General features: G+C 32.1%; 1 protein-coding gene across 1 annotated transcript in view; it reads right to left on the reverse strand.

Moving 5' to 3' along the window:
- Positions 1-205: 205 nt before the first annotated feature.
- The window catches only part of LOC308162518 (uncharacterized protein), a gene marked incomplete at both ends in the record, with an annotated part of 61825 nt that continues 40854 nt past the window's right edge, over positions 206-21176 (reverse strand). The window contains one exon of the mRNA XM_080536666.1: positions 206-243. Coding sequence (XP_080392792.1) covers positions 206-243 — 38 coding nt within the window. The remainder of the gene's footprint in view (positions 244-21176) is intronic.

Below are 21176 nucleotides of genomic sequence, written 5' to 3' on the forward strand. Positions count from 1 at the left end.
CCAACCAGGACCATGCCTTATCCAACCGACCCAGAGCCAACAAGGGGAACTGTTACTGCCAGTCCTGCTCCAGGTGCTTAACTAATTTACACCCTGCACGTCAAGCAATTACGCTTCCACCTAACACAGCCCCAAAATATCACCATTCCTCTTTTCCATGAACTGTCAAATGCATAAACTGCTCACTCACTTCCTCTAGCAGACTTCACAGGGTCAGGACTAACTCTGCTGTGTCCTCTGGTACTGCAGGTCACGGGGAGGTCAGCTTCTCAACACCTCCACAGAGTACAACAGTCTCCATTGAAACTCAGGTAGTGACAGAGAAACTATCAACAACAACACTAAACAGAGAACTCTAGAGACTAATGCATCGTAAATAATAAAAGTCAACATAGATAAGAATGTACTACTCAGGAGGGGAAAATATTGCAGAGATCAGGGGCCCATTCCACTAATGTGGATTATCTTCTAAGCCTCGATAAAGTTCTAAGCCTCGATAATGTTAGCTTGCGTTCGGTTCCATCAATGTGGCTCAAATAATTCGCTGCTTGGTTGAGCTCCTTCTGAGTCAGATATAATTAGCCTGGTCGCGAGCAGGCTAAAAGACTGGCTAAAGTAATACGTGCGTCAAAAAAGGCTCACAGGCGGAAACTACATCCCGAACGACAGTTCCATCAAGTGTCTTTTAGGAAATATTAGTTCCCACTTCACACGAGATAGATAGATTAGATAGTTTGACTGTGTGATAGATAGATAATTTGATAATTTGAAAGTGTGATCGATCGATAGATAGATAGTTTGATTGTGTGATAGATAACCTGATATTTTGAAAGTGTGATAGATAGATAGATCGATGGATAAATAAATTAAAAAGTGTAAAAAATAAAATAAAATAAATAGGTATGTGCTTACATACTTTTTTAGATGAGATTTTTGATTAGATTCAGACAACAAAATGCAGTAAAAAATGTGTCCGAAGAGGGATTTGAACCACCGTCTAAAAATGACGAATAGATTCTATGGCAGCGGTCGATACCACTAGGCCATCGTGGCGTTATGACAGTTTGTAGCCTGCTGCTGATATCACCACAGTAGTAATATTCATTTATTAAAATATGAACATATAACAATCACTGGCTGACAATGCTGACCTACGCATTTAATCGGTCAGCAATTTCTTGCCAAACCATTTCCCTCGCCTTGTTAATTGCGGCAGTATTGCACTATTTTACATCTTATTTTTCCGAATGCTGCGCAAATGTAGAACCCCTGCAGAGTGGAGTATCTTCATTTCGACAGATCGACTCTTCGGGGCTCTTTATGTCTGTGTGCACGCGCCCATATCGAAGATTTGTAAGCCGGTGTTCTGTGAACACTCATCACACAAGCCTGATCCTCGTTCGAGGAATCACCTGAGGCTTGAATTCCAAACCTGAGTTGCCTGATCGCCTGATTTATTTCAATCGCCGATATACTAATCCACCTTTAGTGGAACGGCACCCAGATCTTCCTACTGAGGTACATTTTTAAAATGTTGAATGAATCAAAATAGTGAGCATACCACCGCTCATCCGTGATCAGACTTACGGTAGCTGAAGTTTATCAATAGAGTGCAAAATACACACTTCAGGAAATGTTGACTGAAACAGTACCTGTAAACTATAAAGCCTTTTTGCATAGGGAATCATTCTGGAAACCTGTTAAGGTTTGTTAAGGTTTGCTAAGGTTTGTTAAGGTTTGTTGAGGTTTGCTAAGGTTTGTTAAGGTTTGTTAAGGTTTGTTAAGGTTTGTTAATGTTTGCTAAGGTTTGCTAAGGTTTGTTAAGGTTTGCTAAGGTTTGCTAAGGTTTGCTAAGGTTTGTTAAGGTTTGTTAAGGTTTGTTAAGGTTTGTTAATGTTTGCTAAGGTTTGCTAAGGTTTGTTAAGGTTTGCTAAGGTTTGTTAAGGTTTGTTAAGGTTTGCTAAGGTTTGTTAATGTTTGCTAAGGTTTGCTAAGGTTTGGACCCAGTTGCAGAGCAGAACAGAGGAGGCAGTAGGCAAGTGTTGTAGAATACAAATAGTCACTCAGTAAAGTTACTCTTAAAGTTACTCTTTACTGAGTGTTGTCAGGCACACAAACAAAACAACCAAACTGTAATGTGGAAAATAAGAGAGGAGCTCAGTCTCCAAAAAACTCCTGGCAGGAGGCCACACTAACTAAGTATGGTGAAATACTAGAAGTATATCACAATACTATCACAAGAAGTAGGCTATATCACACAGAGAACATCTGACAAGGAAGAAGGGGAATAGGGAGCATATATATATATAGACACAGTCTGATCATCTGGTCCTCATGTCTGGATCTGATGTAATGATCAGACTTTTCTTTCGAGACATGTGAATACATTTCTGCATTGTTGAAAATCACTGACACATCGCTAGTCAACTAACAGCTTGTTTTGTGAGCCTGCTAACAATGTAAAGTAGTGTTGTAGTTAACTAGGTAACAATGTAAAGTAGTGTTGTAGTTAACTAGGTAACAATGTAAAGTAGTGTTGTAGTTAACTAGGTAACAATGTAAAGTAGTGTTGTAGTTAACTAGGTAACAATGTAAAGTAGTGTTCTAGTTAACTAGGTAACAATGTAAAGTAGTGTTCTAGTTAACTAGGTAACAATGTCAAGTAGTGTTGTAGTTAACTAGGTAACAATGTAAAGTAGTGTTGTAGTTAACTAGGTAACAATGTAAAGTAGTGTTGTAGTTAACTAGGTAACAATGTAAAGTAGTGTTATAGTTAACTAGTATTGTAGTTAACTAGGTAACAATGTAAAGTAGTGTTGTAGTTAACTAGGTAACAATGTAAAGTAGTGTTGTAGTTAACTAGGTAACAATGTAAAGTAGTGTTGTAGTTAACTAGGTAACAATGTAAAGTAGTGTTGTAGTTAACTAGGTAACAATGTAAAGTAGTGTTGTAGTTAACTAGGTAACAATGTAAAGTAGTGTTGTAGTTAGCTAGGTAACAATGTAAAGTAGTGTTCTAGTTAACTAGGTAACAATGTAAAGTAGTTTTGTAGTTAACTAGGTAACAATGTAAAGTAGTGTTGTAGTTAACTAGGTAACAATATAAAGTAGTATTGTAGTTAACTAGGTAACAATGTAAAGTAATGTTGTAGTTAACTAGGTAACAATGTAAAGTAGTGTTCTAGTTAACTAGGTAACAATGTAAAGTAGTGTTCTAGTTAACTAGGTAACAATGTAAAGTAGTGTTCTAGTTAACTAGGTAACAATGTAAAGTAGTGTTCTAGTTAACTAGGTTACAATGTAAAGTAGTGTTCTAGTTAACTAGGTAACAATGTAAAGTACTGTTCTAGTTAACTAGGTAACAATGTAAAGTAGTGTTGTAGTTAACTAGGTAACAATGTAAAGTAGTGTCGTAGTTAACTAGGTAACAATGTAAAGTAGTGTTGTAGTTAACTAGGTAACAATGTAAAGTAGTCTTATAGTTAACTAGGTAACAATATAAAGTAGTATTGCAGTTAACTAGGTAACAATGTAAAGTAGTGTTGTAGTTAACTAGGTAACAATGTAAAGTAGTGTTGTAGTTAACTAGGTAACAATGTAAAGTAGTGTTATAGTTAACTAGGTAACAATGTCAAGTAGTGTTGTAGTTAACTAGGTAACAATGTAAAGTAGTGTTGTAGTTAACTAGGTAACAATGTAAAGTAGTGTTGTAGTTAACTAGGTAACAATGTAAAGTAGTGTTATAGTTAACTAGTATTGTAGTTAACTAGGTAACAATGTAAAGTAGTGTTGTAGTTAACTAGGTAACAATGTAAAGTAGTGTTGTAGTTAACTAGGTAACAATGTAAAGTAGTGTTGTAGTTAACTAGGTAACAATGTAAAGTAGTGTTGTAGTTAACTAGGTAACAATGTAAAGTAGTGTTGTAGTTAACTAGGTAACAATGTAAAGTAGTGTTGTAGTTAGCTAGGTAACAATGTAAAGTAGTGTTCTAGTTAACTAGGTAACAATGTAAAGTAGTTTTGTAGTTAACTAGGTAACAATGTAAAGTAGTGTTGTAGTTAACTAGGTAACAATATAAAGTAGTATTGTAGTTAACTAGGTAACAATGTAAAGTAATGTTGTAGTTAACTAGGTAACAATGTAAAGTAGTGTTCTAGTTAACTAGGTAACAATGTAAAGTAGTGTTCTAGTTAACTAGGTAACAATGTAAAGTAGTGTTCTAGTTAACTAGGTAACAATGTAAAGTAGTGTTCTAGTTAACTAGGTTACAATGTAAAGTAGTGTTCTAGTTAACTAGGTAACAATGTAAAGTACTGTTCTAGTTAACTAGGTAACAATGTAAAGTAGTGTTGTAGTTAACTAGGTAACAATGTAAAGTAGTGTCGTAGTTAACTAGGTAACAATGTAAAGTAGTGTTGTAGTTAACTAGGTAACAATGTAAAGTAGTCTTATAGTTAACTAGGTAACAATATAAAGTAGTATTGCAGTTAACTAGGTAACAATGTAAAGTAGTGTTGTAGTTAACTAGGTAACAATGTAAAGTAGTGTTGTAGTTAACTAGGTAACAATGTAAAGTAGTGTTATAGTTAACTAGGTAACACTATAAAGTAGTATTGTAGTTAACTAGGTAACAATGTAAAGTAGTGTTCTAGATAACTAGGTAACAATGTAAAGTAGTGTTCTAGTTAACTAGGTAACAATGTAAAGTAGTGTTCTAGTTAACTAGGTAACAATGTAAAGTAGTGTTGTAGTTAACTAGGTAACAATGTAAAGTAGTGTTCTAGTTAACTAGGTAACAATGTAAAGTAGTGCTGTAGTTAACTAGGTAACAATGTAAAGTAGTGTTGTAGTTAACTAGGTAACAATGTAAAGTAGTGTTGTAGTTAACTAGGTAACAATGTAAAGTAGTGTTGTAGTTAACTAGGTTACAATGTAAAGTAGTGTTGTAGTTAACTAGGTAACAATGTAAAGTAGTGTTGTAGTTAACTAGGTAACAATGTAAAGTAGTGTTGTAGTTAACTAGGTAACAATGTAAAGTAGTGTTGTAGTTAACTAGGTAACAATGTAAAGTAGTGTTGTAGTTAACTAGGTAACAATGTAAAGTAGTGTTGTAGTTAACTAGGTAACAATGTAAAGTAGTGTTCTAGTTAACTAGGTAACAATGTAAAGTAGTGTTCTAGTTAACTAGGTAACAATGTAAAGTAGTGTTCTAGTTAACTAGGTAACAATGTAAAGTAGTGTTGTAGTTAACTAGGTAACAATGTAAAGTAGTGTTCTAGTTAACTAGGTAACAATGTAAAGTAGTGTTGTAGTTAATTAGGTAATAATGTAAAGTAGTGTTCTAGTTAACTAGGTAACAATGTAAAGTAGTGTTGTAGTTAACTAGGTAACAATGTAAAGTAGTGTTGTAGTTAACTAGGTAACAATGTAAAGCAGTGTTCTAGTTAACTAGGTAACAATGTAAAGTAGTGTTGTAGTTAACTAGGTAACAATGTAAAGTAGTGTTGTAGTTAACTAGGTAACAATGTAAAGTAGTGTTGTAGTTAACTAGGTAACAATGTAAAGTAGTGTTGTAGTTAACTAGGTAACAATGTAAAGTAGTGTTGTAGTTAACTAGGTAACAATGTAAAGTAGTGTTGTAGTTAACTAGGTAACAATGTAAAGTAGTGTTGTAGTTAACTAGGTAACAATGTAAAGTAGTGTTGTAGTTAACTAGGTAACAATGTAAAGTAGTGTTCTAGTTAACTAGGTAACAATGTAAAGTAGTGTTCTAGTTAACTAGGTAACAATGTAAAGTAGTGTTTTAGTTAACTAGGTAACAATGTAAAGTAGTGTTGTAGTTAACTAGGTAACACTGTAAAGTAGTGTTATAGTTAACTAGGTAACAATGTAAAGTAGTGTTCTAGTTAACTAGGTAACAATGTAAAGTAGTGTTGTAGTTAACTAGGTAACAATGTAAAGTAGTGTCGTAGTTAACTAGGAAACAATGTAAAGTAGTGTTGTAGTTAACTAGGTAACAATGTAAAGTAGTCTTATAGTTAACTAGGTAACAATATAAAGTAGTATTGCAGTTAACTAGGTAACAATGTAAAGTAGTGTCGTAGTTAACTAGGTAACAATGTAAAGTAGTGTTGTAGTTAACTAGGTAACAATGTAAAGTAGTCTTATAGTTAACTAGGTAACAATATAAAGTAGTATTGCAGTTAACTAGGTAACAATGTAAAGTAGTGTTGTAGTTAACTAGGTAACAATGTAAAGTAGTGTTGTAGTTAACTAGGTAACAATGTAAAGTAGTGTTATAGTTAACTAGGTAACAATGTCAAGTAGTGTTGTAGTTAACTAGGTAACAATGTAAAGTAGTGTTGTAGTTAACTAGGTAACAATGTAAAGTAGTGTTGTAGTTAACTAGGTAACAATGTAAAGTAGTGTTATAGTTAACTAGTATTGTAGTTAACTAGGTAACAATGTAAAGTAGTGTTGTAGTTAACTAGGTAACAATGTAAAGTAGTGTTGTAGTTAACTAGGTAACAATGTAAAGTAGTGTTGTAGTTAACTAGGTAACAATGTAAAGTAGTGTTGTAGTTAACTAGGTAACAATGTAAAGTAGTGTTGTAGTTAACTAGGTAACAATGTAAAGTAGTGTTGTAGTTAGCTAGGTAACAATGTAAAGTAGTGTTCTAGTTAACTAGGTAACAATGTAAAGTAGTTTTGTAGTTAACTAGGTAACAATGTAAAGTAGTGTTGTAGTTAACTAGGTAACAATATAAAGTAGTATTGTAGTTAACTAGGTAACAATGTAAAGTAATGTTGTAGTTAACTAGGTAACAATGTAAAGTAGTGTTCTAGTTAACTAGGTAACAATGTAAAGTAGTGTTCTAGTTAACTAGGTAACAATGTAAAGTAGTGTTCTAGTTAACTAGGTAACAATGTAAAGTAGTGTTCTAGTTAACTAGGTTACAATGTAAAGTAGTGTTCTAGTTAACTAGGTAACAATGTAAAGTACTGTTCTAGTTAACTAGGTAACAATGTAAAGTAGTGTTGTAGTTAACTAGGTAACAATGTAAAGTAGTGTCGTAGTTAACTAGGTAACAATGTAAAGTAGTGTTGTAGTTAACTAGGTAACAATGTAAAGTAGTCTTATAGTTAACTAGGTAACAATATAAAGTAGTATTGCAGTTAACTAGGTAACAATGTAAAGTAGTGTTGTAGTTAACTAGGTAACAATGTAAAGTAGTGTTGTAGTTAACTAGGTAACAATGTAAAGTAGTGTTATAGTTAACTAGGTAACACTATAAAGTAGTATTGTAGTTAACTAGGTAACAATGTAAAGTAGTGTTCTAGATAACTAGGTAACAATGTAAAGTAGTGTTCTAGTTAACTAGGTAACAATGTAAAGTAGTGTTCTAGTTAACTAGGTAACAATGTAAAGTAGTGTTGTAGTTAACTAGGTAACAATGTAAAGTAGTGTTCTAGTTAACTAGGTAACAATGTAAAGTAGTGTTGTAGTTAACTAGGTAACAATGTAAAGTAGTGTTGTAGTTAACTAGGTAACAATGTAAAGTAGTGTTGTAGTTAACTAGGTAACAATGTAAAGTAGTGTTGTAGTTAACTAGGTTACAATGTAAAGTAGTGTTGTAGTTAACTAGGTAACAATGTAAAGTAGTGTTGTAGTTAACTAGGTAACAATGTAAAGTAGTGTTGTAGTTAACTAGGTAACAATGTAAAGTAGTGTTGTAGTTAACTAGGTAACAATGTAAAGTAGTGTTGTAGTTAACTAGGTAACAATGTAAAGTAGTGTTCTAGTTAACTAGGTAACAATGTAAAGTAGTGTTCTAGTTAACTAGGTAACAATGTAAAGTAGTGTTCTAGTTAACTAGGTAACAATGTAAAGTAGTGTTGTAGTTAACTAGGTAACAATGTAAAGTAGTGTTCTAGTTAACTAGGTAACAATGTAAAGTAGTGTTGTAGTTAATTAGGTAATAATGTAAAGTAGTGTTCTAGTTAACTAGGTAACAATGTAAAGTAGTGTTGTAGTTAACTAGGTAACAATGTAAAGTAGTGTTGTAGTTAACTAGGTAACAATGTAAAGCAGTGTTCTAGTTAACTAGGTAACAATGTAAAGTAGTGTTGTAGTTAACTAGGTAACAATGTAAAGTAGTGTTGTAGTTAACTAGGTAACAATGTAAAGTAGTGTTGTAGTTAACTAGGTAACAATGTAAAGTAGTGTTGTAGTTAACTAGGTAACAATGTAAAGTAGTGTTGTAGTTAACTAGGTAACAATGTAAAGTAGTGTTGTAGTTAACTAGGTAACAATGTAAAGTAGTGTTGTAGTTAACTAGGTAACAATGTAAAGTAGTGTTCTAGTTAACTAGGTAACAATGTAAAGTAGTGTTGTAGTTAACTAGGTAACAATGTAAAGTAGTGTTCTAGTTAACTAGGTAACAATGTAAAGTAGTGTTCTAGTTAACTAGGTAACAATGTAAAGTAGTGTTTTAGTTAACTAGGTAACAATGTAAAGTAGTGTTGTAGTTAACTAGGTAACACTGTAAAGTAGTGTTATAGTTAACTAGGTAACAATGTAAAGTAGTGTTCTAGTTAACTAGGTAACAATGTAAAGTAGTGTTGTAGTTAACTAGGTAACAATGTAAAGTAGTGTCGTAGTTAACTAGGTAACAATGTAAAGTAGTGTTGTAGTTAACTAGGTAACAATGTAAAGTAGTCTTATAGTTAACTAGGTAACAATATAAAGTAGTATTGCAGTTAACTAGGTAACAATGTAAAGTAGTGTTGTAGTTAACTAGGTAACAATGTAAAGTAGTGTTGTAGTTAACTAGGTAACAATGTAAAGTAGTGTTATAGTTAACTAGGTAACACTATAAAGTAGTATTGTAGTTAACTAGGTAACAATGTAAAGTAGTGTTCTAGATAACTAGGTAACAATGTAAAGTAGTGTTCTAGTTAACTAGGTAACAATGTAAAGTAGTGTTCTAGTTAACTAGGTAACAATGTAAAGTAGTGTTGTAGTTAACTAGGTAACAATGTAAAGTAGTGTTGTAGTTAACTAGGTAACAATGTAAAGTAGTGTTGTAGTTAACTAGGTAACAATGTAAAGTAGTGTTGTAGTTAACTAGGTAACAATGTAAAGTAGTGTTGTAGTTAACTAGGTAACAATGTAAAGTAGTGTTGTAGTTAACTAGGTAACAATGTAAAGTAGTGTTGTAGTTAACTAGGTAACAATGTAAAGTAGTGTTGTAGTTAACTAGGTTACAATGTAAAGTAGTGTTGTAGTTAACTAGGTAACAATGTAAAGTAGTGTTGTAGTTAACTAGGTAACAATGTAAAGTAGTGTTGTAGTTAACTAGGTAACAATGTAAAGTAGTGTTGTAGTTAACTAGGTAACAATGTAAAGTAGTGTTGTAGTTAACTAGGTAACAATGTAAAGTAGTGTTGTAGTTAACTAGGTAACAATGTAAAGTAGTGTTCTAGTTAACTAGGTAACAATGTAAAGTAGTGTTCTAGTTAACTAGGTAACAATGTAAAGTAGTGTTGTAGTTAACTAGGTAACAATGTAAAGTAGTGTTCTAGTTAACTAGGTAACAATGTAAAGTAGTGTTGTAGTTAATTAGGTAATAATGTAAAGTAGTGTTCTAGTTAACTAGGTAACAATGTAAAGTAGTGTTGTAGTTAACTAGGTAACAATGTAAAGTAGTGTTGTAGTTAACTAGGTAACAATGTAAAGCAGTGTTCTAGTTAACTAGGTAACAATGTAAAGTAGTGTTCTAGTTAACTAGGTAACAATGTAAAGTAGTGTTCTAGTTAACTAGGTAACAATGTAAAGTTATGTTCTAGTTAACTAGGTAACAATGTAAAGTAGTGTTCTAGTTAACTAGGTAACAATGTAAAGTAGTGTTGTAGTTAACTAGGTAACAATGTAAAGTAGTGTTGTAGTTAGCTAGGTAACAATGTAAAGTAGTGTTGTAGTAAACTAGGTAACAATGTAAAGTAGTGTTATAGTTAACTAGGTTACAATGTAAAGTATTGTTGTAGTTAACTAGGTAACAATGTAAAGTAGTGTTCTAGTTAACTAGGTAACAATGTAAAGTAGTGTTCTAGTTAACTAGGTAACAATGTAAAGTAGTGTTCTAGTTAACTAGGTAACAATGTAAAGTAATGTTCTAGTTAACTAGGTAACAATGTAAAGTAGTGTTCTAGTTAACTAGGTAACAATGTAAAGTAGTGTTCTAGTTAACTAGGTAACAATGTAAAGTAGTGTTCTAGTTAACTAGGTTACAATGTAAAGTAGTGCTGTAGTTAACTAGGTAACAATGTAAAGTAGTGTTGTAGTTAACTAGGTAACAATGTAAAGTAATGTTCTAGTTAACTAGGTAACAATGTAAAGTAGTGTTCTAGTTAACTAGGTAACAATGTAAAGTAGTGTTCTAGTTAACTAGGTAACAATGTAAAGTAGTGTTCTAGTTAACTAGGTAACAATGTAAAGTAGTGTTCTAGTTAACTAGGTAACAATGTAAAGTAGTGTTCTAGTTAACTAGGTAACAATGTAAAGTAGTGTTCTAGTTACCTAGGTAACAATGTAAAGTAGTGTTCTAGTTAACTAGGTAACAATGTAAAGTAGTGTTCTAGTTAACTAGGTAACAATGTAAAGTAGTGTTTTAGTTAACTAGGTAACAATGTAAAGTAGTGTTGTAGTTAACTAGGTAACACTGTAAAGTAGTGTTATAGTTAACTAGGTAACAATGTAAAGTAGTGTTCTAGTTAACTAGGTAACAATGTAAAGTAGTGTTGTAGTTAACTAGGTAACAATGTAAAGTAGTGTCGTAGTTAACTAGGTAACAATGTAAAGTAGTGTTGTAGTTAACTAGGTAACAATGTAAAGTAGTCTTATAGTTAACTAGGTAACAATATAAAGTAGTATTGCAGTTAACTAGGTAACAATGTAAAGTAGTGTTGTAGTTAACTAGGTAACAATGTAAAGTAGTGTTGTAGTTAACTAGGTAACAATGTAAAGTAGTGTTATAGTTAACTAGGTAACACTATAAAGTAGTATTGTAGTTAACTAGGTAACAATGTAAAGTAGTGTTCTAGATAACTAGGTAACAATGTAAAGTAGTGTTCTAGTTAACTAGGTAACAATGTAAAGTAGTGTTCTAGTTAACTAGGTAACAATGTAAAGTAGTGTTGTAGTTAACTAGGTAACAATGTAAAGTAGTGTTGTAGTTAACTAGGTAACAATGTAAAGTAGTGTTGTAGTTAACTAGGTAACAATGTAAAGTAGTGTTGTAGTTAACTAGGTAACAATGTAAAGTAGTGTTGTAGTTAACTAGGTAACAATGTAAAGTAGTGTTGTAGTTAACTAGGTAACAATGTAAAGTAGTGTTGTAGTTAACTAGGTAACAATGTAAAGTAGTGTTGTAGTTAACTAGGTTACAATGTAAAGTAGTGTTGTAGTTAACTAGGTAACAATGTAAAGTAGTGTTGTAGTTAACTAGGTAACAATGTAAAGTAGTGTTGTAGTTAACTAGGTAACAATGTAAAGTAGTGTTGTAGTTAACTAGGTAACAATGTAAAGTAGTGTTGTAGTTAACTAGGTAACAATGTAAAGTAGTGTTGTAGTTAACTAGGTAACAATGTAAAGTAGTGTTCTAGTTAACTAGGTAACAATGTAAAGTAGTGTTCTAGTTAACTAGGTAACAATGTAAAGTAGTGTTGTAGTTAACTAGGTAACAATGTAAAGTAGTGTTCTAGTTAACTAGGTAACAATGTAAAGTAGTGTTGTAGTTAATTAGGTAATAATGTAAAGTAGTGTTCTAGTTAACTAGGTAACAATGTAAAGTAGTGTTGTAGTTAACTAGGTAACAATGTAAAGTAGTGTTGTAGTTAACTAGGTAACAATGTAAAGCAGTGTTCTAGTTAACTAGGTAACAATGTAAAGTAGTGTTCTAGTTAACTAGGTAACAATGTAAAGTAGTGTTCTAGTTAACTAGGTAACAATGTAAAGTTATGTTCTAGTTAACTAGGTAACAATGTAAAGTAGTGTTCTAGTTAACTAGGTAACAATGTAAAGTAGTGTTGTAGTTAACTAGGTAACAATGTAAAGTAGTGTTGTAGTTAGCTAGGTAACAATGTAAAGTAGTGTTCTAGTTAACTAGGTAACAATGTAAAGTAGTTTTGTAGTTAACTAGGTAACAATGTAAAGTAGTGTTGTAGTTAACTAGGTAACAATATAAAGTAGTGTTGTAGTTAACTAGGTAACAATGTAAAGTAATGTTGTAGTTAACTAGGTAACAATGTAAAGTAGTGTTCTAGTTAACTAGGTAACAATGTAAAGTAGTGTTCTAGTTAACTAGGTAACAATGTAAAGTAGTGTTCTAGTTAACTAGGTAACAATGTAAAGTAGTGTTCTAGTTAACTAGGTTACAATGTAAAGTAGTGTTCTAGTTAACTAGGTAACAATGTAAAGTACTGTTCTAGTTAACTAGGTAACAATGTAAAGTAGTGTTGTAGTTAACTAGGTAACAATGTAAAGTAGTGTCGTAGTTAACTAGGTAACAATGTAAAGTAGTGTTGTAGTTAACTAGGTAACAATGTAAAGTAGTCTTATAGTTAACTAGGTAACAATATAAAGTAGTATTGCAGTTAACTAGGTAACAATGTAAAGTAGTGTTGTAGTTAACTAGGTAACAATGTAAAGTAGTGTTGTAGTTAACTAGGTAACAATGTAAAGTAGTGTTATAGTTAACTAGGTAACACTATAAAGTAGTATTGTAGTTAACTAGGTAACAATGTAAAGTAGTGTTCTAGATAACTAGGTAACAATGTAAAGTAGTGTTCTAGTTAACTAGGTAACAATGTAAAGTAGTGTTCTAGTTAACTAGGTAACAATGTAAAGTAGTGTTGTAGTTAACTAGGTAACAATGTAAAGTAGTGTTCTAGTTAACTAGGTAACAATGTAAAGTAGTGTTGTAGTTAACTAGGTAACAATGTAAAGTAGTGTTGTAGTTAACTAGGTAACAATGTAAAGTAGTGTTGTAGTTAACTAGGTAACAATGTAAAGTAGTGTTGTAGTTAACTAGGTTACAATGTAAAGTAGTGTTGTAGTTAACTAGGTAACAATGTAAAGTAGTGTTGTAGTTAACTAGGTAACAATGTAAAGTAGTGTTGTAGTTAACTAGGTACCAATGTAAAGTAGTGTTGTAGTTAACTAGGTAACAATGTAAAGTAGTGTTGTAGTTAACTAGGTAACAATGTAAAGTAGTGTTCTAGTTAACTAGGTAACAATGTAAAGTAGTGTTCTAGTTAACTAGGTAACAATGTAAAGTAGTGTTCTAGTTAACTAGGTAACAATGTAAAGTAGTGTTGTAGTTAACTAGGTAACAATGTAAAGTAGTGTTCTAGTTAACTAGGTAACAATGTAAAGTAGTGTTGTAGTTAATTAGGTAATAATGTAAAGTAGTGTTCTAGTTAACTAGGTAACAATGTAAAGTAGTGTTGTAGTTAACTAGGTAACAATGTAAAGTAGTGTTGTAGTTAACTAGGTAACAATGTAAAGCAGTGTTCTAGTTAACTAGGTAACAATGTAAAGTAGTGTTGTAGTTAACTAGGTAACAATGTAAAGTAGTGTTGTAGTTAACTAGGTAACAATGTAAAGTAGTGTTGTAGTTAACTAGGTAACAATGTAAAGTAGTGTTGTAGTTAACTAGGTAACAATGTAAAGTAGTGTTGTAGTTAACTAGGTAACAATGTAAAGTAGTGTTGTAGTTAACTAGGTAACAATGTAAAGTAGTGTTGTAGTTAACTAGGTAACAATGTAAAGTAGTGTTGTAGTTAACTAGGTAACAATGTAAAGTAGTGTTGTAGTTAACTAGGTAACAATGTAAAGTAGTGTTCTAGTTAACTAGGTAACAATGTAAAGTAGTGTTCTAGTTAACTAGGTAACAATGTAAAGTAGTGTTTTAGTTAACTAGGTAACAATGTAAAGTAGTGTTGTAGTTAACTAGGTAACACTGTAAAGTAGTGTTATAGTTAACTAGGTAACAATGTAAAGTAGTGTTCTAGTTAACTAGGTAACAATGTAAAGTAGTGTTGTAGTTAACTAGGTAACAATGTAAAGTAGTGTCGTAGTTAACTAGGTAACAATGTAAAGTAGTGTTGTAGTTAACTAGGTAACAATGTAAAGTAGTCTTATAGTTAACTAGGTAACAATATAAAGTAGTATTGCAGTTAACTAGGTAACAATGTAAAGTAGTGTTGTAGTTAACTAGGTAACAATGTAAAGTAGTGTTGTAGTTAACTAGGTAACAATGTAAAGTAGTGTTATAGTTAACTAGGTAACACTATAAAGTAGTATTGTAGTTAACTAGGTAACAATGTAAAGTAGTGTTCTAGATAACTAGGTAACAATGTAAAGTAGTGTTCTAGTTAACTAGGTAACAATGTAAAGTAGTGTTCTAGTTAACTAGGTAACAATGTAAAGTAGTGTTGTAGTTAACTAGGTAACAATGTAAAGTAGTGTTGTAGTTAACTAGGTAACAATGTAAAGTAGTGTTGTAGTTAACTAGGTAACAATGTAAAGTAGTGTTGTAGTTAACTAGGTAACAATGTAAAGTAGTGTTGTAGTTAACTAGGTAACAATGTAAAGTAGTGTTGTAGTTAACTAGGTAACAATGTAAAGTAGTGTTGTAGTTAACTAGGTAACAATGTAAAGTAGTGTTGTAGTTAACTAGGTTACAATGTAAAGTAGTGTTGTAGTTAACTAGGTAACAATGTAAAGTAGTGTTGTAGTTAACTAGGTAACAATGTAAAGTAGTGTTGTAGTTAACTAGGTAACAATGTAAAGTAGTGTTGTAGTTAACTAGGTACCAATGTAAAGTAGTGTTGTAGTTAACTAGGTAACAATGTAAAGTAGTGTTGTAGTTAACTAGGTAACAATGTAAAGTAGTGTTCTAGTTAACTAGGTAACAATGTAAAGTAGTGTTGTAGTTAACTAGGTAACAATGTAAAGTAGTGTTGTAGTTAACTAGGTAACAATGTAAAGTAGTGTTCTAGTTAACTAGGTAACAATGTAAAGTAGTGTTGTAGTTAATTAGGTAATAATGTAAAGTAGTGTTCTAGTTAACTAGGTAACAATGTAAAGTAGTGTTGTAGTTAACTAGGTAACAATGTAAAGTAGTGTTGTAGTTAACTAGGTAACAATGTAAAGCAGTGTTCTAGTTAACTAGGTAACAATGTAAAGTAGTGTTCTAGTTAACTAGGTAACAATGTAAAGTAGTGTTCTAGTTAACTAGGTAACAATGTAAAGTTATGTTCTAGTTAACTAGGTAACAATGTAAAGTAGTGTTCTAGTTAACTAGGTAACAATGTAAAGTAGTGTTCTAGTTAACTAGGTAACAATGTAAAGTAGTGTTGTAGTTAACTAGGTAACAATGTAAAGTAGTGTTGTAGTTAACTAGGTAACAATGTAAAGTAGTGTTGTAGTTAACTAGGTAACAATGTAAAGTAGTGTTGTAGTTAACTAGGTAACAATGTAAAGTAGTGTTGTAGTTAACTAGGTAACAATGTAAAGTAGTGTTGTAGTTAACTAGGTAACAATGTAAAGTAGTGTTGTAGTTAACTAGGTAACAATGTAAAGTAGTGTTGTAGTTAACTAGGTAACAATGTAAAGTAGTGTTGTAGTTAACTAGGTAACAATGTAAAGTAGTGTCGTAGTTAACTAGGTAACAATGTAAAGTAGTGTTGTAGTTAACTAGGTAACAATGTAAAGTAGTCTTATAGTTAACTAGGTAACAATATAAAGTAGTATTGCAGTTAACTAGGTAACAATGTAAAGTAGTGTTGTAGTTAACTAGGTAACTGATATAAGGAGATCTTTCTTGGTCACGTGGCCGGAAATTATATATTGATGACTCAGAGAGAAGGTTGAATTGTAATCATTGTATTAGGCAGATCTGGGTTGCATTCCCATGTACAGATGTTTCCAAGGCAGCATGCTCTGTTAAGTCCAAGCTTCAAGCATGGCTACGACATGGCTGGTGCCGAGCCTGGCTGTGGCTGATGCCGAGCAAAGTACTGATGTTTGTTACAGCTTATATACAGTTCTCAGAGAGGGAAATAGCTTTACCTCGTAACTTACAATAGTGACATTAGTTCCCATACATGGCTATGCTGTGTTCATGCTGTTCTGCATCTGCTGACCACTGGGCTAAGGCTCCTATGTCCTTTAGAGTTAAACTGGTCTCACTGTTACTTGATATGGTATGTGCCTGCTCCTAAATATCTTGTTTACTACTGAGAGTGGGCAGACTTAAAGTATGTTTAAGGTTAAACAATGAGTATTGCAATATTTGATAGGCACACAACATTTTGCATAGTCACACAAAAACGCATCATATCAGCTCACTCTTTTTTTTTCCCCCATGATGTAAGATTAATTTGACTGGTAAATTATTTCTATTGAAAAACATGTGGAGTTCTTAACAACGTCAATGAATGACCACATCAGAAATAAATTAGGCATCGGTTCCATCATACAAAGTACATTATATGTCAATATAACAATGTCTGGAAGTAGATCTTCAATCAAAGGAACGGCCTTGTGTTTCTGGTAACAAGGAGTGCTATTTGATTCTTTGATGGTCATCAGTCTTGCACGTGTTCTTGCCTCTGTTCACAGCGTTAATAGGTTTTATTAACTTAAGACAATTTTAGCATTATCATTACACTACACCCCTCCTTTTCTTGACTTAAGTCTATAAAATCTTATAAAAAAAAGCTCTCCATCAATGGATTGTGGAATTAACCTGCTCAGAAACAGTTGGAAACAAAAATACAGATGTTAAGCATAAGTTTGTTAATTGGGTTATCTGGACTGTTGTTCCCGTCCCTTAGAATTCCTAGAAGAAAGTTTGTAAGTTCGTGCTGTTGAATTCAGCTGTTTACTGCTGATGACACTGTTAGTTGCGTGCGTCAGTACAATTGAACAATTACGACTACATAAAAGTATGTGTAAGTCTCTCTTGTCATCATCATGTCTCTGTCTTAAATCATAAGAATTAACATTTCCATTGTTTGTCACATTGAAATGTCATTAGTTTGTCTCATTTCTCTTGTTTCATCCGGCAATAGCTTCCTTCAGCATCTGCAACATTCTCTCCCCACTTCTGCAATGGTTAACTTAGACCAGATCTTAACAGCATCTCGGTCTCTGAGTCCTTCGCTCAATGTCTCTTGATTTCCTTGATTCTGTCAGGAAATAGAATCGACAGGCATTGTCAGAATACATTCCAGGTCTTTCTTGCTGAATTGTGTTTTCTCCATCAGAAATGTCCTCCTTTGATGTTTCACAGTCTTAGAGTCTTAATGTGTATTTCTCTGTTCACTAAATCAATCAAAATGTTATATGTCTGCTGAATCAACACAGATTTGCATGATAATTTCAATATGAGACAAATTTGTCTATTTGTTGTATGTTGTAGCTCGATGTGTGTGTGTGTGTGTGTGCGTGTGTGTGTGTTTGGTTACAGGAGCAGTCTCCGTTCTATTAATAGCCTAGGGTCAGAGTTTTAACACTCTCGCCCTGTTGTGAAGCTTGGTTCAGAAATATGGTTGTTATTCATTTCATTCTTAATGATAACATTCTGCATGCCATACATAGTAGTTTGCTTCCCATGATGTTAATAGACATGCGGTTTTAGTAATCAATTATGTTGATTGAAACTTCTCTTAGAGTCTTTTAAATATTATGGCCAAATCTTTTCAAACTTAGTTTTCCTCAAAGTGCTGTGCTTTCAATCACGTATTTAAGGTCTTGTCCCTAACTTAATACACAATAACACAATAGACTTCTGCTTTGTTCCTTACAAAGTTCAGAATCTCAATAAATCCTAACTCAGTGTTTTGACCAGTCACACCGTTTTTGACTATACAGCGCCTTCTATTCAAACTATATTTTAATGTACGGTAGTACTTTCCAATATCAATACATCTCCTTTTTGAAAAAAATTAGATTCGTTCTAGAACAGCAATTCAGGTTAAGCAAATAATTACATTGTGCCTTACCTGTTTCGCTGAATCTAGCATCCTGTTCGTTAGAAGCCATTTGATAATAATGTTCGTGACGCCATTTGATATATGGAGATCTTTCTTGGTCACGTGGCCGGAAATTATATATTGATGACTCAGAGAGAAGGTTGAATTGTAATCATTGTATTAGGCAGATCTGGGTTGCATTCCCATGTACAGATGTTTCCAAGGCAGCATGCTCTGTTAAGTCCAAGCTTCAAGCATGGCTACGACATGGCTGGTGCCGAGCCTGGCTGTGGCTGATGCCGAGCAAAGTACTGATGTTTGTTACAGCTTATATACAGTTCTCAGAGAGGGAAATAGCTTTACCTCGTAACTTACAATAGTGACATTAGTTCCCATACATGGCTATGCTGTGTTCATGCTGTTCTGCATCTGCTGACCACTGGGCTAAGGCTCCTATGTCCTTTAGAGTTAAACTGGTCTCACTGTTACTTGATATGGTATGTGCCTGCTCCTAAATATCTTGTTTACTACTGAGAGTGGGCAGACTTAAAGTATGTTTAAGGTTAAACAATGAGTATTGCAATATTTGATAGGCACACAACATTTTGCATAGTCACACAAAAACGCATCATATCAGTAACAATGTAAAGTAGTGTTGTAGTTAACTAGGTAACAATGTAAAGTAGTGTTATAGTTAACTAGGTAACAATATAAAGTAGTATTGTAGTTAACTAGGTAACAATGTAAAGTAGTGTTCTAGATAACTAGGTAACAATGTAAAGTAGTATTCTAGTTAACTAGGTAACAATGTAAAGTAGTGTTCTAGTTAACTAGGTAACAATGTAAAGTAGTGTTGTAGTTAACTAGGTAACAATGTAAAGTAGTGTTCTAGTTAACTAGGTAACAATGTAAAGTAGTGTTCTAGTTAACTAGGTAACAATGTAAAGTAGTGTTCTAGTTAACTAGGTAACAATGTAAAGTAGTGTTCTAGATAACTAGGTAACAATGTAAAGTAGTGTTGTAGTTAACTAGGTAACAATGTAAAGTAGTGTTGTAGTTAACTAGGTAACAATGTAAAGTAGTGTTGTAGTTAACTAGGTAACAATGTAAAGTAGTGTTGTAGTTAACTAGGTAACAATGTAAAGTAGTGTTGTAGTTAACTAGGTAACAATGTAAAGTAGTGTTGTAGTTAACTAGGTAACAATGTAAAGTAGTGTTGTAGTTAACTAGGTAACAATGTAAAGTAGTGTTGTAGTTAACTAGGTAACAATGTAAAGTAGTGTTCTAGTTAACTAGGTAACAATGTAAAGTAGTGTTCTAGTTAACTAGGTAACAATGTAAAGTAGTGTTTTAGTTAACTAGGTAACAATGTAAAGTAGTGTTCTAGTTAACTAGGTAACAATGTAAAGTAGTGTTGTAGTTAACTAGGTAACAATGTAAAGTAGTGTCGTAGTTAACTAGGTAACAATGTAAAGTAGTGTTGTAGTTAACTAGGTAACAATGTAAAGTAGTCTTATAGTTAACTAGGTAACAATATAAAGTAGTATTGCAGTTAACTAGGTAACAATGTAAAGTAGTGTTGTAGTTAACTAGGTAACAATGTAAAGTAGTGTTGTAGTTAACTAGGTAACAATGTAAAGTAGTGTTATAGTTAACTAGGTAACAATATAAAGTAGTATTGTAGTTAACTAGGTAACAATGTAAAGTAGTGTTCTAGATAACTAGGTAACAATGTAAAGTAGTATTCTAGTTAACTAGGTAACAATGTAAAGTAGTGTTCTAGTTAACTAGTTAACAATGTAAAGTAGTGTTGTAGTTAACTAGGTAACAATGTAAAGTAGTGTTCTAGTTAACTAGGTAACAATGTAAAGTAGTGTTCTAGTTAACTAGGTAACAATGTAAAGTAGTGTTCTAGTTAACTAGGTAACAATGTAAAGTAGTGTTCTAGATAACTAGGTAACAATGTAAAGTAGTGTTGTAGTTAACTAGGTAACAATGTAAAGTAGTGTTGTAGTTAACTAGGTAACAATGTAAAGTAGTGTTGTAGTTAACTAGGTAACAATGTAAAGTAGTGTTGTAGTTAACTAGGTAACAATGTAAAGTAGTGTTGTAGTTAACTAGGTAACAATGTAAAGTAGTGTTGTAGTTAACTAGGTAACAATGTAAAGTAGTGTTGTAGTTAACTAGGTAACAATGTAAAGTAGTGTTGTAGTTAACTAGGTAACAATGTAAAGTAGTGTTGTAGTTAACTAGGTAACAATGTAAAGTAGTGTTCTAGTTAACTAGGTAACAATGTAAAGTAGTGTTTTAGTTAACTAGGTAACAATGTAAAGTAGTGTTGTAGTTAACTAGGTAACAATGTAAAGTAGTGTTATAGTTAACTAGGTAACAATGTAAAGTAGTGTTATAGTTAACTAGGTAACAATGTAAAGTAGTGTTGTAGTTAACTAGGTAACAATGTAAAGTAGTGTCGTAGTTAACTAGGTAACAATGTAAAGTAGTGTTGTAGTTAACTAGGTAACAATGTAAAGTAGTCTTATAGTTAACTAGGTAACAATATAAAGTAGTATTGCAGTTAACTAGGTAACAATGTAAAGTAGTGTTGTAGTTAACTAGGTAACAATGTAAAGTAGTGTTGTAGTTAACTAGGTAACAATGTAAAGTAGTGTTATAGTTAACTAGGTAACAATATAAAGTAGTATTGTAGTTAACTAGGTAACAATGTAAAGTAGTGTTCTAGATAACTAGGTAACAATGTAAAGTAGTATTCTAGTTAACTAGGTAACAATGTAAAGTAGTGTTCTAGTTAACTAGGTAACAATGTAAAGTAGTGTTGTAGTTAACTAGGTAACAATGTAAAGTAGTGTTCTAGTTAACTAGGTAACAATGTAAAGTAGTGTTCTAGTTAACTAGGTAACAGTGTAAAGTAGTGTTGTAGTTAACTAGGTAACAATGTAAAGTAGTGTTCTAGTTAACTAGGTAACAATGTAAAGTAGTGTTCTAGTTAACTAGGTAACAATGTAAAGTAATGTTCTAGTTAACTAGGTAACAATGTAAAGTAATGTTCTAGTTAACTAGGTAGCAATGTAAAGTAGTGTTGTAGTTAACTAGGTAACAATGTAAAGTAGTGTTC

This window comes from Nansenia antarctica (genome assembly GCF_963989245.1).
Source record: "Nansenia antarctica genome assembly, chromosome: 7".
Taxonomy (NCBI): Eukaryota; Metazoa; Chordata; class Actinopteri; order Argentiniformes; family Microstomatidae; genus Nansenia; species Nansenia antarctica.